Genomic DNA, 14,450 nt, shown 5'->3' with positions numbered 1-14,450 from the left:
TCACTACATAAGCATGATTTTAAGAATACTTAAATGCTTGCTGTGGCTAGGAAACCAACATTTTTTGTATGAAAAATGATTTCTGGGAACATTTCCTCTATTTTAAAGGCGTAGCTCCAAGTTGCTTTGTTGATACTATAGCAGATGATAGTTTTGCCTGCCATACGACTGCTAAACAATGTTCTGAACCTTCCCCTCTTGCCGTGATCTCATGCCTTATATTACATTTTCAGGCTGAAATTTTCAGAATTGGTCTAATTTCTTAAAAAAAAAAAAAAAAAAAAAGAAATGCAGTTCAAGACAATACTTTGATATCTACAATAGTATAAACAAAATAAAATCTCTTTAAGCATTAAGCATTTCATTAATTGAGATCAATTAGATGTGCCAGCAGCTTAGCTAGCTAGGTAGGTCTAACAGTTCAAATTTTCACCCAAAGCCTGATAAGCTCTGTAACCTCTTGCTAAATTCTTAGAGAGTAAAATTTCATTCTCCACCATTAACCAGAAGAGGATTTCACACTAGGTTCTCATTCCTCTGTAAAAATAGTTTTAAATTTTAAATCTGATAAAATCTGTTATTTTCAAGACTGAAAGATAAAAAACACGATTTGATTTGTTGGCTAATGATGAAGGATATTTTTAAGTTAAGAACCAAACATGTGACAGATGATAAAGCAATACTTCTGGCCAGAGGGGGCCGGGAAACTGACTGGCCTTTCAGATGATAAAAAGAGAGATACCACTTGTGAGTCCCATACTGGGAATATGTTTAGCACATTGAGATCCCTAGTATAATGCTCTGCTCCTCTACATTGTCTTTTCCAGTTCCTCAGACCATACAAGGATAAACGGTATCTTTATATTAATAACCAGGTATCCTCAGTCAGAGCAGTCAACACTGGGGAGAACAAGTGGTCTTTTTTTTTCTTTTTCTCTCATTAGTGGCTTTTATTTTTCCTCCTACTCCTTTTATTCATATTCAGGCTATTCTCTCCATGACTATGTGGAGGAAGGGAACCTCTTTTGACTGATGCTTCCTTGTAATAAGCACAGTTTAACTATATTTCGCAACCCACTAGGAGAAGTGCAAAGAAGCAGCTGGAGTTACTCTTAGTGTATAGTATACTATACTAACTTACATCCCTCCTGAAAGCACTAAGTTGCTGAGGAACTGAAGGATAAAAAGGATGACAGTTAATGAGAACACTTCCTGTACTACTGCAACTATTAAGAAAATGTTGCTAAGTGCTCATAAAAATAAAAACAAACGATCTACCATTTTTACAAATATGAAGCTATTTAGATATGTGAACTAAAAATCACAGGACAGAATGAGAAAGTGTCTGAAATTTATGTACTATGGAGATTTTAAATTACTTTCTATCAACAACATTCTTCTCAATTAAAGGATTATCATCCTACTCATTCAAATTATACTTGTTTTCCTGTGTTTACTCAGATTCCTGATTTGTTTAGGATTTCCTATAGTATTTTAAGATGTGTTAAAACAAATCAACTTGTACCTCCAGCAATTCTGATGAAACATCAAATTTGTAGTCTTTGCCATTTTCCTCCTCTGGTTCCATCCGTTTATAAAACAGCATGTAAGCACTGTGTGTCTTGAAGAAAAAAACATCTGTATAATTTTTGCTTTGAGAGATAAATTATCAAAGTAGAAATGTCATCATATAGGAAGTGTTTAGAAGAGAAATACCTTTTCAAAGGAGAAGTCCATAAATTTATCAGTAACGGAATCATATGTTTTTGTCTGTCAAGAAGAAAGTAACACCATTAATTGTGACCTTTTTAAATGATTTTTTAAAAATGATTTACTGACAATTTGATGTAAACGTGCATGTGAACTATTTCAAGTTAGTTGCAGAGAGGTTGCTGACAATTTCTTTCTTGTTCAAAATAGTCTTTTTCTTCTTCTATGGTCACCTATTCTGATTTTTCAGAATTGCTATAGCATATCTTGACCTTCTCACACAAGTTCCTGTCTCGTCTATCTCACTGATACCTCTTCCTTTTTGGCACCTAAGTATATGTAATCTGTTTAACAAACCAAAGTTTGTTGTTTTTTTTTTTATTTTATTTTTTTTTATTTCAGCATTTTGCCTTTATACTTCACTATAGACTACACTAATTCATTTTGATTCATTAATAGTACTTATGCTATGCTTCTGACACCTATCTTTCAAAACCACATATAAACATTTGGATTCATATGCACAAATTCAGTAATACAATAGTCAGTATGGAAAGAATTAGGACCCTTCTTTGTTGGATCAACTTCTGTCCTACAGATAACGTACAAAAACTAGGCAGCTTGAATCACCAGCCTGCAAGCACTCTGCTGTCTTTCTTCCCCTAAGGAGTGGGGGACTCTTCAAGCAGATCAGTAGTGGAAGAATGACTGATCTAAATAAGATAAAGTATCACTTGCACGACAAAGATGTCAAAAGTTTAATAAGAGTCATCTAAAACTTGCATATGTTTCTCATACATTCACAACAGATGGAAAACCAAAGGTGAACACTTTGGAATTGTTCACGAAAGTCTTCAAAACAGATATTCGAATGGTGGAACATGACAAAAACAAGAGTCATCACTTACAGTCATTTCTCCACCAAAACATTCTGAAGCAAGCTGGGCAGAATCAAATGGTTTAACTTCAGCATCATTGAAAAGATACCTGTAAAAGAGTAAGCTTTTAAAAGAACTGTTGTTTGTCTCTCACGGCAAACAAATGTTTAACAAGCATTTAAAATTGTTCTTCAGATTAAGTATTTATCTTAATTCCTATTGCTTTGTTTGAACCACAGCAAACTCAAAAGTGATCCTAGAAGTCACTTTCTTTCAGTAAAATCAGGAAGTCAGCATTTTAACAACATATTATCTTTTTATTCAAGGAACATTATTTTCCCCATTTTTCTAATATGACTGTGGTAGAGATTAAGTTCTAATGCAGCCAAGAAGATTTGCCTCTTGCTTTTCAATCTGTGTGAAGTGGTAATCAAAATTAAAAAGAGGAGATCCATCCCATGTATCAGTAGAACTCAACTGGAATGGTGCAAAGGAACACTGTACGCTGTTAAAGATTCCCTTCGGACCAGTGATTAGCCTACTGGCTGAAAATGCTCCAAAAATGTTCCAGGCAGATATTACAGAGAACAAAAGAAGAAATCTTATCTCCTATGCATGGCTTCAGCAGAGAATCTGAGATATGAAACTAGATATGAATGGGAGAGAGAGTTCTCTGCTCTGTTTCATCACCTGGGAAGACCATCCTCCTTCCCATGCCTGTGTCTCATCCCTTTCTCAGGCTACTTCTCCCCATTTTTTCTCCCTCCTCACAACCACTGTATGTCCAATGTATGCAAAAGTTCCCAAATTAGAAGCGCAATGTTGTAGGTTAAAAAAAAAAAAAAAGGGTGGTGGTGATGTAAGGGTGGCTTAGAAAGCAAGACAGATCACTAGCTGGATAAAATTAAAATGTGAATACAATTCACTATATAAAAAGTACAGTAAGAACAGATCTTGATAACCTACGTATTGTAACAGCTTATCTGGCACACAGGATGCATTGAGTTTAAAGGGAAGAAGTCAAATTGTTGCTTGAAACAACTGAAAATGGAGAAAATGAAAAGGATCGAAATCCACAATCATTAATACTGCTGTATGCTTGTCAAAGGTAACCTGATTTTATGATGAAGGATGATCTATTTAATCTTACTGTTCATATATACTGAAATATGAAATATAATAGCATTTGATATTCACGCCAAGAATCAAGTATTTGCTGCACTGTAAGGTGAGCCTGGTACTCTCCTGATGCCTGCGTCCAAGGCTCTCCACAATTATTACCGCTACAGCAGACAAGAACAGATGTATAAATTGATACACGCATACCTAGCAAATGCCAAAATCTTGTGCTCTTGAGAACCTACAGCACATAGCTTCTATGTTATTGACAAAGTCAACAGTTTTTAGTTACTTAAAGATATAAAATGATACAATTTTGCTTTGTATAACTCACCATTTGTTGTTTTTGTAAGCATGGGGATTGACTATATCTCTGATAAAGCTGTAGTAATGTCCACCATCTGCAGTTCCTGTATGAACCGTTACACCTATCAGATCATACTCGTAACTCTCGGTTTCTTTCAAATATTCACCATCTTCCTTAAAACCTTAAGTAATTTAATACAGTATTTAGTTATTTCATAAACACACGAGTTTCAACATTAGTATGTCTCACACACACATTACCTAAAGTTACGCTTAAAACATTTTCTATTTTTTCTTTTCATCGGTGCACAATGAGAGCCAGAAAGTCCATACTCAGAACATAGGGCACAGAAATCCCAACTCTTGTAAAACAGCTTAAGTTTTTTCCAAAGCATCTCTACTGAAGAGATCAGAACTAATAACTAAGTTAGCACATCTTATTTATGATGGCAGTCAGTCAGCCCTTTTCCGTTTCAAGTATTACTCAGCAAAATCAAAATAGGCTAGTAACAAGCTGTATACAACTATTAGTTATCTCCCATATTTTAAAAACGAGTTTAAGAATAATTCAAACTGAACTGCAAGGGAAAACAAAAATAATTAGCCAATTTTCTTGTATTAAAGAAAATATGTGAAATTGGAAATATAAGTCAATTAAAAGTGATTTTATTTTCTTTTAAAAAATCATTACTTGTTTGCATACATAACATATACAGAAAATGGTACAAACACGGAAGAGAAAACCCCTTTGCAATTCATTCTATGAGGCATACCTTCTTTTCTGTCATTTTTTCCCATGAGGAAATCTTCAGTGTAAGGTGTCATATCCAAACGCAGAGGGAATGAAAAATGAGTATTGACCTTCTCCTTCATCATGGTTACCATATTGAAAGTATATCTCATTGTGTTGAAGCTTAAGATACGAGGTAGTTTCTTAAAACATGCCCTGAAGAATTAAAAATAGTTGTGATTTATGAAGAGCCTAGTTGGTTAAATTGTGTTTCCACAACAATTTTCAAGACATTTATTCAAATATAAAATTGGAAACCTGTTACAAAGTCACATAAAAATAAAATTCAGCAATCTAAATGTCTTAGAGTATGGTAGTGTAACCAGCAGCAGAAAGGTCAGGTTTAGCCGACTGAACAATTCCGTTTATCGTATCCCTATGCCTTGGAGGAGAGACCAAATTTGCTTGTCATGAGTGACAGCTTTCTAAAATGATACAGTAATATGAGTCATGAAGGAATTTACCAATGCAAATCTCCTCATTAGATGGAGTTGTTATCCTGTAACTGACAAGTTTCAATGTAGAACGTATCTTGTATTATATCTCATGAACTTCACATTAATTATTTTAACAGGCTACTTTCACCCATGCTATTTATAACAGCTATAAGAACAACTGCAAGGTTTTTCATCTCTTAAGAATGATGTTAGTTACAATAAAGAGATGATGCAAAATTTTAATTTATCTTTATATTTATTAATAGACTTTTTAAAATAAGGAACCAATTACAGAACTACCAATTTTAGACTAAGAAATTTAGGGCTATGCATGAAACCTTAGCAATTATCCTGCATAATAAATAATAAAAATTCTGAACAAACTCTGAAAGAATTTGCTCTTTCAAAAACTGGAAAAGTAATAGATTTCAAAAGTTACTGATTTCTGATTTTTTTTTTGTTTATATAAAAAAGGTCTTGAACACGTTGCTGTCTAGGTGATCTTTCCCTAAGATATTTTATAGTCTTTGTTTTGGAAATTCAATTATTTAGTTATATGGTCATTTGTATAGGGATCACATCCTCATAGGCCTTCACATTAGTGAACTGAATGAAACCATGGTTCTGTTTCATTTAAAGAATTACTCTAATTCAAATAGTGATTTCAGTAATTTACAAAAAACAAAACAACAAAAAAAATAGGAATGCTTAATTCCTCTTAATCATACCTTTTTTCAGCCCGCACTTTCTTCCCACAATGCGAACATGTATACATGTTATCACCTTCCAAGGTATCTTTAATAGTTACTTCATCAAGAGATTCCTACATATCACAAACAATACAGAAGGAGCTTACGTTTATGTTAGATATTTAAATCTTGTGCTTACATAGCCTGCTTTACAAGACCCTCTCTCTAAGTCTTACAGCACGTTTAATCAACATACCTATCTGTAAGCTTTGAAACTAAGGTGGTCAAAACTACCAGAAAATTTGCAGAAAGAGCATGCAATTGAATTAAGAAAAGAGTTTGAGATCGGGTTCTAGAAACTGGTCTTTCTGTAACAAACACAAATTTCAGGAACCAATTCAGAGAAATGGTACCCAATATTCTGAGCTGTCCTAAAGAATTTATGTGCTCTAAATCCAAATTCCACATGTGAGGATTAGTATTTTTTTAAAAAGATAACCTAAAATTATTTTATAGAAGTTTTAAATTAATTTAGTAATACATGTATGTATATAAATCTTTTGACATTTACAAATCTCATATAAAACATGACCATTTTTTAAACACAGAAGGGACTAAATAATGATTACTGTCTGTAACTTTTTAGTCAATTCCACAACTATTGCATGTTGCTATAGAAAACACGTTGCATAGAAAACACAGATCAGTTCAACCGAATTACCTATTAATATCATCACAGAAATACACCAAAACTAGAGTACAGATACAAAAAGCACCAGCATATACAATACTGTACAGTATAGTCTCTTATGTAAAAGACTTATTTCTTTTACAGTTGTGATCTGATCTACCCCAGTCTGGCAGTACTTACATAAATATTCTTCATATCTGCCACCTGGCACCTTACTGTATAGAACTCTTCAGCAGTCTGACTTACATGCTCACAGTCCTGAATCACAGCAATGAAAGAGAAAAGCAATTAACTAACTGTTTTGAGAGGTTAAAAAGTATCTTAAAAAGATAAGGATAAGGAAAGAATACTTACCAAAGAAACAACATTGTTTGTAATAACACCTCCGAACAAACTTTTCACTGTATTTTTCTGTGAATGAATTAATAAATTCTGTCAAGGATATTCGAGCAAATCCGTAACTTTTCAAGCTCCCTTTTGCTCCCTCTCAGTAACTCACCAGTTCAGGAGACATTTCTTCTATTTTTGTTATCAGGTCAGTGAAGAATTCAGTCATATCTTTCTGCTCTCCGGTGTTCAGTGGCTGCTTATCCATGGTATAGGTTTTACAGAAAGGCCTTGGATTGTATGCCTTACATTCACTTTCCTTTAGGTAAAAATAAATAGATAAATGAATAAAAAATAAGCAAAACAAATCAACCACAAATCCTTGTACTTTTAAGTTACACAGATATACAGAACATAGCTATATAAAGGTCTATTTAAAAATACACATACAGTATCTCCACGTGCCTTTCAGGCAATGAAGTTGTGTAAGGGCCTTAATGATGAATGATGAAATGTGAAGCAATTTTTAACCATCATTATTACAATACTCATTATAAAACATTATTAGCAAAAAAAAAATAATTCTTAATGAAAGGAACCAGTATTAAAAACTTGGCTGAAGATGCGACACATCCAGTTTTTGCCAGCTTTTGCATATATGTTCAGATACAAAATATGGTATGACAAACAGCAGTTTGTCCTTATATATTTCTAAACAGTAATGACGTTGGTCTTGACAAGTGCTTAATTCTCATTCAGACTTCCCTATTGTATAAAATGACACTGTCTAGTTCTCCATTGCAGGTTTCAGTCTGAGAAAGGAACTTGCGATATACTGCATTTCTTTAGAATACATCACCCATTCCAATGCTAACACTGGAGATGCAGAACATACTTACAGCAAAAGGGAACTTTGTCCTTCTAAGCAATGATATACATACTATTTGCTTTTAATGATATGTGACAAGACACTGTTAATGTTATCTGGTTTGGAATTAAGTAATTCTTAAAGGTTTTAATAATAATAGATCTTTGTATTATTTTATATTCCTTTGTGTTTTTTTCTTACATAAATACCTAGATTTATTCTTCCTATGATTCATGTCAGGCACCACATGCTTAAATTCCTTTTCTCTATTTGTCTTCAAAGTGGTTATGATTTTCTTTGACAAAAGCCGGTGCCAAGAACAAAAACACTCAGCTCTCCACAGTTTTCTTTTTCATTTCCTATATCATACTAAAAATCATACAGTATCCTGAGTCAGAAGGGACCCAACAAGGATCATCACCTTTTCAGAAATATTTCACATTTATAACATCATTGAACTGTCTTGAACAACGTCAAGAATCACATACAGAATGGTATCTACATTTTTCTTGTATTTTGTTCCCCCCCCCCCTTTTTAAAAAGAAAAATAGGGCACATTATAAAACATCCTCTTTCACACCAACCAGCACCTACCATTAAGTATGTAAACATTTTCTGGAGTTCTAGTAGAGTGGTCTTGTGTTTCATATCTTCTGAATACTAGAAGAAATTCATTTAAAAAAAAAAAAAAAAGATTTTAACCTTTGTAACTTTCCAAAAGCAGAGCTTCAGAAGATGAAGTAATCATCTTTTTAAATAAAATAATAATAATTATAATTATAAAAATCTACCTTTATTATGGACAATTAAGAAAAATAATTGCATAGTTGAATATACAGCACGCTCACTATTTTGCATGTATACATAGCACTTCCTGCTCATTTTTTGGCCTGACACTAAACCTGTGGCAAAAGGTGACTATTTTCTAAAAATGTGCAGCAGCTAGGAACTTTGGGGAAGTATCAGAAAAGACTGTACTAATTTTGGAATACTTTTTTCTATTTAATAGACAGGGTGGGAGTTCTGATCAATCCTCTACACAGTGTATTTCACTTGTAGACCAGCAGCTTCCTTTTTTATTTTTTATTTTTATTCATGATTTGCATATTCTATTTGAAATTAAGTGACAATAAAAAACAGTGAGGTCACTGCCGGTCAGGGTGTTTCACATGTTATATGTACACTACTGATATCAAGGACCAAAATGAAGCTTTCTCTGTTACAATAAATAGTTAGAATTAATAATATTAATATTTCTGAAAGACACCCAGTGAATAATTTACAAGACTTGCAATACTTCCAGTAACATGCTCAAGGACTTTACAAACATTCAAGAAGGATGGCATTTACTCTAATGAAATGACAGATTAGGAGATAAGAAACAACAAACAAGTCATATAAAACCAAACCTGAATCAATCTATTTGACAGCAACAGAAATATGAGTTTGAGAACATGCTGTTATAATGCCACCTTAAGAACATACTGCATTACAAATATGTATTTTTAAAAATCACTTTAGACATCAGCAGAAGAATTTAACCAAACACAGAGCAAACTAAAGTCCTGAAGAAATATTCTTTACACAGAAACAAGCCCTAAAAGTAAATCCATATTTTATTAACCTTTTCATTGGAAAAATGAATTTAAACTTTTTATTTTTAATTACACTTATTATTTTTTTAAACGAAATATAAACTTTTACAAAATAACAAATAAAGAATGTAAGATTGCAAACCATACCTTTGCAGTAAAGATTGCTTGTCTGGCCTCTGGTATCATATAGAGCTGCTGAATAGTGGATGCCAAGTAACAAGTTGCTCCAAGATTAGTCAGACCCACAAACCTACATTCAGCTCGAACATCATCATGGGGCCAATAATCCCACTTGTAAGGTGCATGGGAAGCTGGAAGAAGTACGTAAGCACATGCACAAAAAATCAATTCCAATAATAACTTCCAAAGACATAAATGAATTTCAAAGCTTTATGCCTACATTAATGAAATACATCTTGTTTCTGCATTCTGTATTTTCAAACATGAGCCGGACTGTACCTGCTCTTTAAGAAAATGCATTATGGGTACATCAAGAAAGCATTTTTAGTATCTGGATACATAAGCCAGCCTTTCTAGATGCCTCTACAAAGGTGAAACAGACCCCTGAGAAAGTGAGAGGTGGTACCCTGAAACGCAGTTCCATGCATTTCATCTCCAATCTCTGCATAACAAAGTGTGGCAGCACACGCTACTTTGGATTGCAATGATTTGGTACTTTTACATGAGTATGCTGTGCTCTCACGTGCATTATTTGTGGCAAGTGGCAGCTCCTGCAGTTGATCTAGGGGTAGTATCACATGAAGTAATGGTCTTCTGGCCTCTTCATTAAAACTGAACATCAAGAGCATCCACATTTTCTAAATAGTGGTTGCTACACATTTTTTATAAATAAAGTTATTTTCATAATATTTTAACCTGAAATGCATTTAAAAAAAATTACTCTTGTTCTGTAGCAACTTCATGGCAACCCTATTATCTACATTATTATCTAGAATTCTGTCTTCTGACCACTGACAGCTAACAGGTGATGTGAAAAGTGATGCACAGGTTTCAAAAAGTAGGCTTTCTGCTGAACTGAGTTTTCTTAAGAGACTACTCATTCTATGGAGTCGGAATTAGATGATCTTTAAGGCCCCTTCCAGCCCAAACCATTCTAAATCTTTCTTCTTCTAGCCTGACTTCCTTCCCTCATCTTTCATTCAATTCTCTTTATGTCCACCTTATTTTCCCATTAAATGCATTGTGTTATGCATGTTAATAAGTGCTACTGTTACACAATTGTGCAAAAGCTTTAATTAAAATGGAACCAAAGCTCTTTAGTGAACTCCATAGTGAACGCTCCTTCCCCCACAACACTAGCACAACACTAGGAGCAGTGACAACGTACTGATAACTGGTAATGTGCAACACTTACAGGCTCCCAAATGTACCCCAGTCATTCCCCCAGCACACAAAATCACTTGCCATTTCCCCTACCCATTCCCATGCACTGCTGTGTCACACTGGAAGAAAGTAACACAGAGTCTCTGCACCCAGAGATTTAAGTTAGGGAGCCTTCTTTTCACATAGCAAAACACACATTTGCTATCAAAGCTAACCCCACATGAAGCAAGACTTTCATTTTTAGCAGCTGGTTTCAGAATGGTATCTGCTACAATGGACGCCATGCTAGCAAAAGATCTTTTTGACCAATACCAAAGACAGATAGATGCTTATCAGAGATAAGAGTGCTTGGCCATACATAAGCTTGAATAAACTTGGGAACAGCTTTTACAGGAGGTAAAGGAATGTTTGTTATTGCACTTGAAAGCCAAAGAAATCTGTAATCTGTAAGAAAAATAGGAGAAGCAAGAAGTAAATTGCCTAAAGAATCAGACTGAAAAGACATTTTCTTTTCCTGTAAGTTTTCTTTTCCTCTCAATTTTACAACAGACGTAACAATCTATTTCATAAACAGCATGGCAGTAGACAAGTTAAGCAAGTCTGACAGACTCTTCTCTGTAAGCCTTGCTCTGAAATGGCTGCCAAGAAATGGGAAGAATGGGAAAGTTCTCACCTGCCACTCAAGAAGATGGTATCCAGACTACACAAACCACTTTTTAGTGATTCGTACTGCTTCTAGACACTGACAGACTTTCCTTTCCGTATCTCACACAGGAGAATAGAATCAGAAAATAATTATTTGACCTGCTGAAGTAACTAGATGACACAGGCACTAAATCAGAGAGATGCTAATCTAGCATACAAAGATATTCACTGCTGCCTGTCTTCCTTGGTATGCAAGAGGTTTGACACAAAAACTTACAATAACTTAGTTATTCATTCCCAAGGATGTCATTCTCCAAAAATGTAGAACGACCTACAAGTAATTCAGCACCTCTGTTCAGATATGTAGAGAAAAGGGGGGGAAAAAAAGAGTAGTCAAGGTGTGATATTTTCATTTTTTTTTTTTTTTTTTTTACAATCCACGAAAGCTATGTGGGCTCATGATTCAATTTTTAAAGCCTTAATTACTTTGTCAAAGATTAAAGGTTTATTAAGTATTCTTCTAAATTCATACTACCTGCTGTAATTTCAAGGAACTATCTGGCATCCTCTAAACAGATCCTCAGATGCCAGACCCACAGGATGTTCTGTTGCACAACAAGTAATTATTGTAATCTTCATTTTGGCATTGGCATCAAAACTACCATTAGCCCTGCAGCTTCAAGTAGGGAAGGAAAGAGTTTTAATTCTCGTGTTTTAACAAATCTCAGTAGCATGACCTAACGTTACCTGGTTAAATTGGCCTGACCAGCCACTTGAAACAAAGCTCTTCTCAATGTTTAAACTCCCAGCAGAAGTCATTGGCATGGTAGAAGAACACAAAATTCCTTCACCTAACTAAAATCCTTAAACTGCAGCATCTGCATTCACCCTTCCTGATGGAAAGACTCAACACCTATTGCTTTGTTCATGGCTCATCAAGTATTAATTACAGAGAAATCAGACAACTTCTTTATACTTCACAAGAATAGCTGGAGTATCTTCCTCCCACTTATATATGACAGAGGGCTTTCAAAAATTCTACAATAATTTTCTCAGGAGGATCCTATTTTCTCTTTACTGGGACTTTTAAGCAACTACTTTCATTGTGATAATAAATGCTTTTCTTTTTCCATATGGATCTTAACTAGAAAGTTAAATTTGGCCTCATTTATGTCTTATCTTCATTACTCATCTCTGTCATTACAGAAAACTGCCTTTTCTCAGGAAGAAATGTGGAACTTGTAACCAAAGTTGCAGCAGTCAAATTCTACTTTAAGTAAAATTAATTTATCTCCCCTCAATGACTGTGCATTTTTCTCTATTCCACCTTCTGATAATGCTTCTGCTCCAAACATAACGTCAGATATTATCTTAACGAATTTCCCAGCAAGGCAGCTGGTCTTTTTTCCCCTCCCTTGAACCGAATGTTTTTATTATTTTTGGCCTTTAAAGAAAGCAAAACCCCAAAACCCTACAAGAAATTTTATGAATAATTAAGGGTATCTAAATCCCATCTCCAAAAGATCAAAGTCCGCATTTAGTGTAAACCCTCCCTGTTGAGAAAAGCAAAAAAAGTCAGCTGACATCAGCTTCTTAGCAGTTAATTTCCTGAAAATTGCTGAAAATCCATGAAGACACTGCATTGTTTCCTTTAGGAGTGCTGGTTTAGGAGGGACATCATTTCATTGAATTATAGACCATTTCCTTCCCATTTTATACAGCTAAGTTTCTTCCTCCACCTGCTTTCAATCAATTTATGTATTCTAACCTTTTTTTTTTTTTTTTTTAAATCATGGACATGGTCTTACAGGACAACTCACTTCTGCTGAGGACAAGGACATTGCTGGTAGAACATTACATCCCTTCTGGTCAATACTTGCATGCCAGGTGGCAATGTAAGCCAGCACCTTATCTAGAAAGGTATTTAAGCCACTAACGGTAGTGGCTAAGATGTTCTTCCTCACTCAAAGAACCGGACCGGCATACTAAAGAGAAGACATCAGATCTTCACAAAGAGAAGCCAAAAAGTTAAAGGCAAATGAATTTACAATTGTATGTTTGGGAATGATGTACACAATGGTAGATCTCACCACCTGGTTCAACACAGAAAAATGCTATATGGCTGTAAATGCTGTCAAGTAGGAAAAAAACACACACATTAATCTTTTTGCATCCATCAGCAAAGACAGCTACACTACTGGAAACTTTCCAAAAAATGCTGCTGAAGTTAAAACTTTACTACAACTATTTTACATTACTCACACTAGCTCAAGTCTGAAGAACAGTACACAGTAGTATGTTTTCATATGACTACCTGAATAGAGTCTTAACATCTCATTTTTACTTAGAATCCTAAAATCCTTTCTTTTGTCCCAAGGAAAATACACTAGATATCCTTTAAAATATGATTTCATTTTGAAAACTGTACCTTACATTGCTACACTAAATTAAAGCAATCTTTTAAGAGCATCCTGGCTTCAATCGGCTAGGGGTGTGAGAAAAAAGGGTAGAGTAGAAAAGACAGCAACTGGTCAGACTAGATGATGACTACAGTACAAGTTGCAGGATCAAAAATTTCTCCAGTGAACCACAAAACCAAAATGTTAAAACCAAAGAGAAGATGGAAATTGCTAACATCTTCCTTAATGCATCTCCTACGTAAAATGGCACAACAGGCCTAAGACTAAGATTTTAAAAGACTAGTTAGATTACAGAGATAAGCAATGAGGAAAAATCCACTTTTAAGAGTCTTTGATTCACATCAATGGATTAACAAGTCTTTAAAACAAGTGAGGTATCAGAAGTCCTGTGGTCAATAGCACATAAAGAGACAACGGCACTCTGCCAGTTGTATTAAGATTAACATTCAAGAAACTGAAATACACTGAATATGTAGAAGGAGCATGGACCACATGATTCTGGAGAACTCAGAAAGGAACAAACAATCTAGAGAAGAATATTTGGAAGAACGCAGCAACTGGTAAATGTTACAGAAAATTTCAGGAGCTTGAATTACTGGGATTTGGAGTTAAAAAATACTAACTGTAAAAA

General features: G+C 34.4%; 1 protein-coding gene across 11 annotated transcripts in view; it reads right to left on the bottom strand.

Annotated features, from left to right (window-relative positions):
* Nucleotides 1–14,450, bottom strand: part of USP34 (ubiquitin specific peptidase 34) — a 127,098-nt gene that overhangs the window by 26,745 nt on the left and 85,903 nt on the right. For 10 of the 11 annotated variants that reach the window (XM_082756720.1, XM_082756725.1, XM_082756723.1 and 7 more), the window contains 11 exons: nucleotides 9,558–9,721; nucleotides 8,410–8,475; nucleotides 7,120–7,266; nucleotides 6,975–7,031; nucleotides 6,801–6,878; nucleotides 5,969–6,063; nucleotides 4,787–4,959; nucleotides 4,042–4,195; nucleotides 2,619–2,697; nucleotides 1,717–1,770; nucleotides 1,526–1,621 (listed from right to left, as the gene is read on the bottom strand). In XM_082756720.1, the coding sequence (XP_082612846.1) occupies nucleotides 1,526–1,621; nucleotides 1,717–1,770; nucleotides 2,619–2,697; nucleotides 4,042–4,195; nucleotides 4,787–4,959; nucleotides 5,969–6,063; nucleotides 6,801–6,878; nucleotides 6,975–7,031; nucleotides 7,120–7,266; nucleotides 8,410–8,475; nucleotides 9,558–9,721 (1,163 nt within the window). The remainder of the gene's footprint in view (nucleotides 1–1,525; nucleotides 1,622–1,716; nucleotides 1,771–2,618; nucleotides 2,698–4,041; nucleotides 4,196–4,786; nucleotides 4,960–5,968; nucleotides 6,064–6,800; nucleotides 6,879–6,974; nucleotides 7,032–7,119; nucleotides 7,267–8,409; nucleotides 8,476–9,557; nucleotides 9,722–14,450) is intronic. The other variant, XM_082756727.1, reaches the window with a different exon arrangement.

Source organism: Aythya marila (assembly GCF_965140915.1).
Source record: "Aythya marila genome assembly, chromosome: 3".
NCBI lineage: Eukaryota > Metazoa > Chordata > Aves > Anseriformes > Anatidae > Aythya > Aythya marila.
This window is presented reverse-complemented; position numbering and strand designations above follow the sequence as displayed.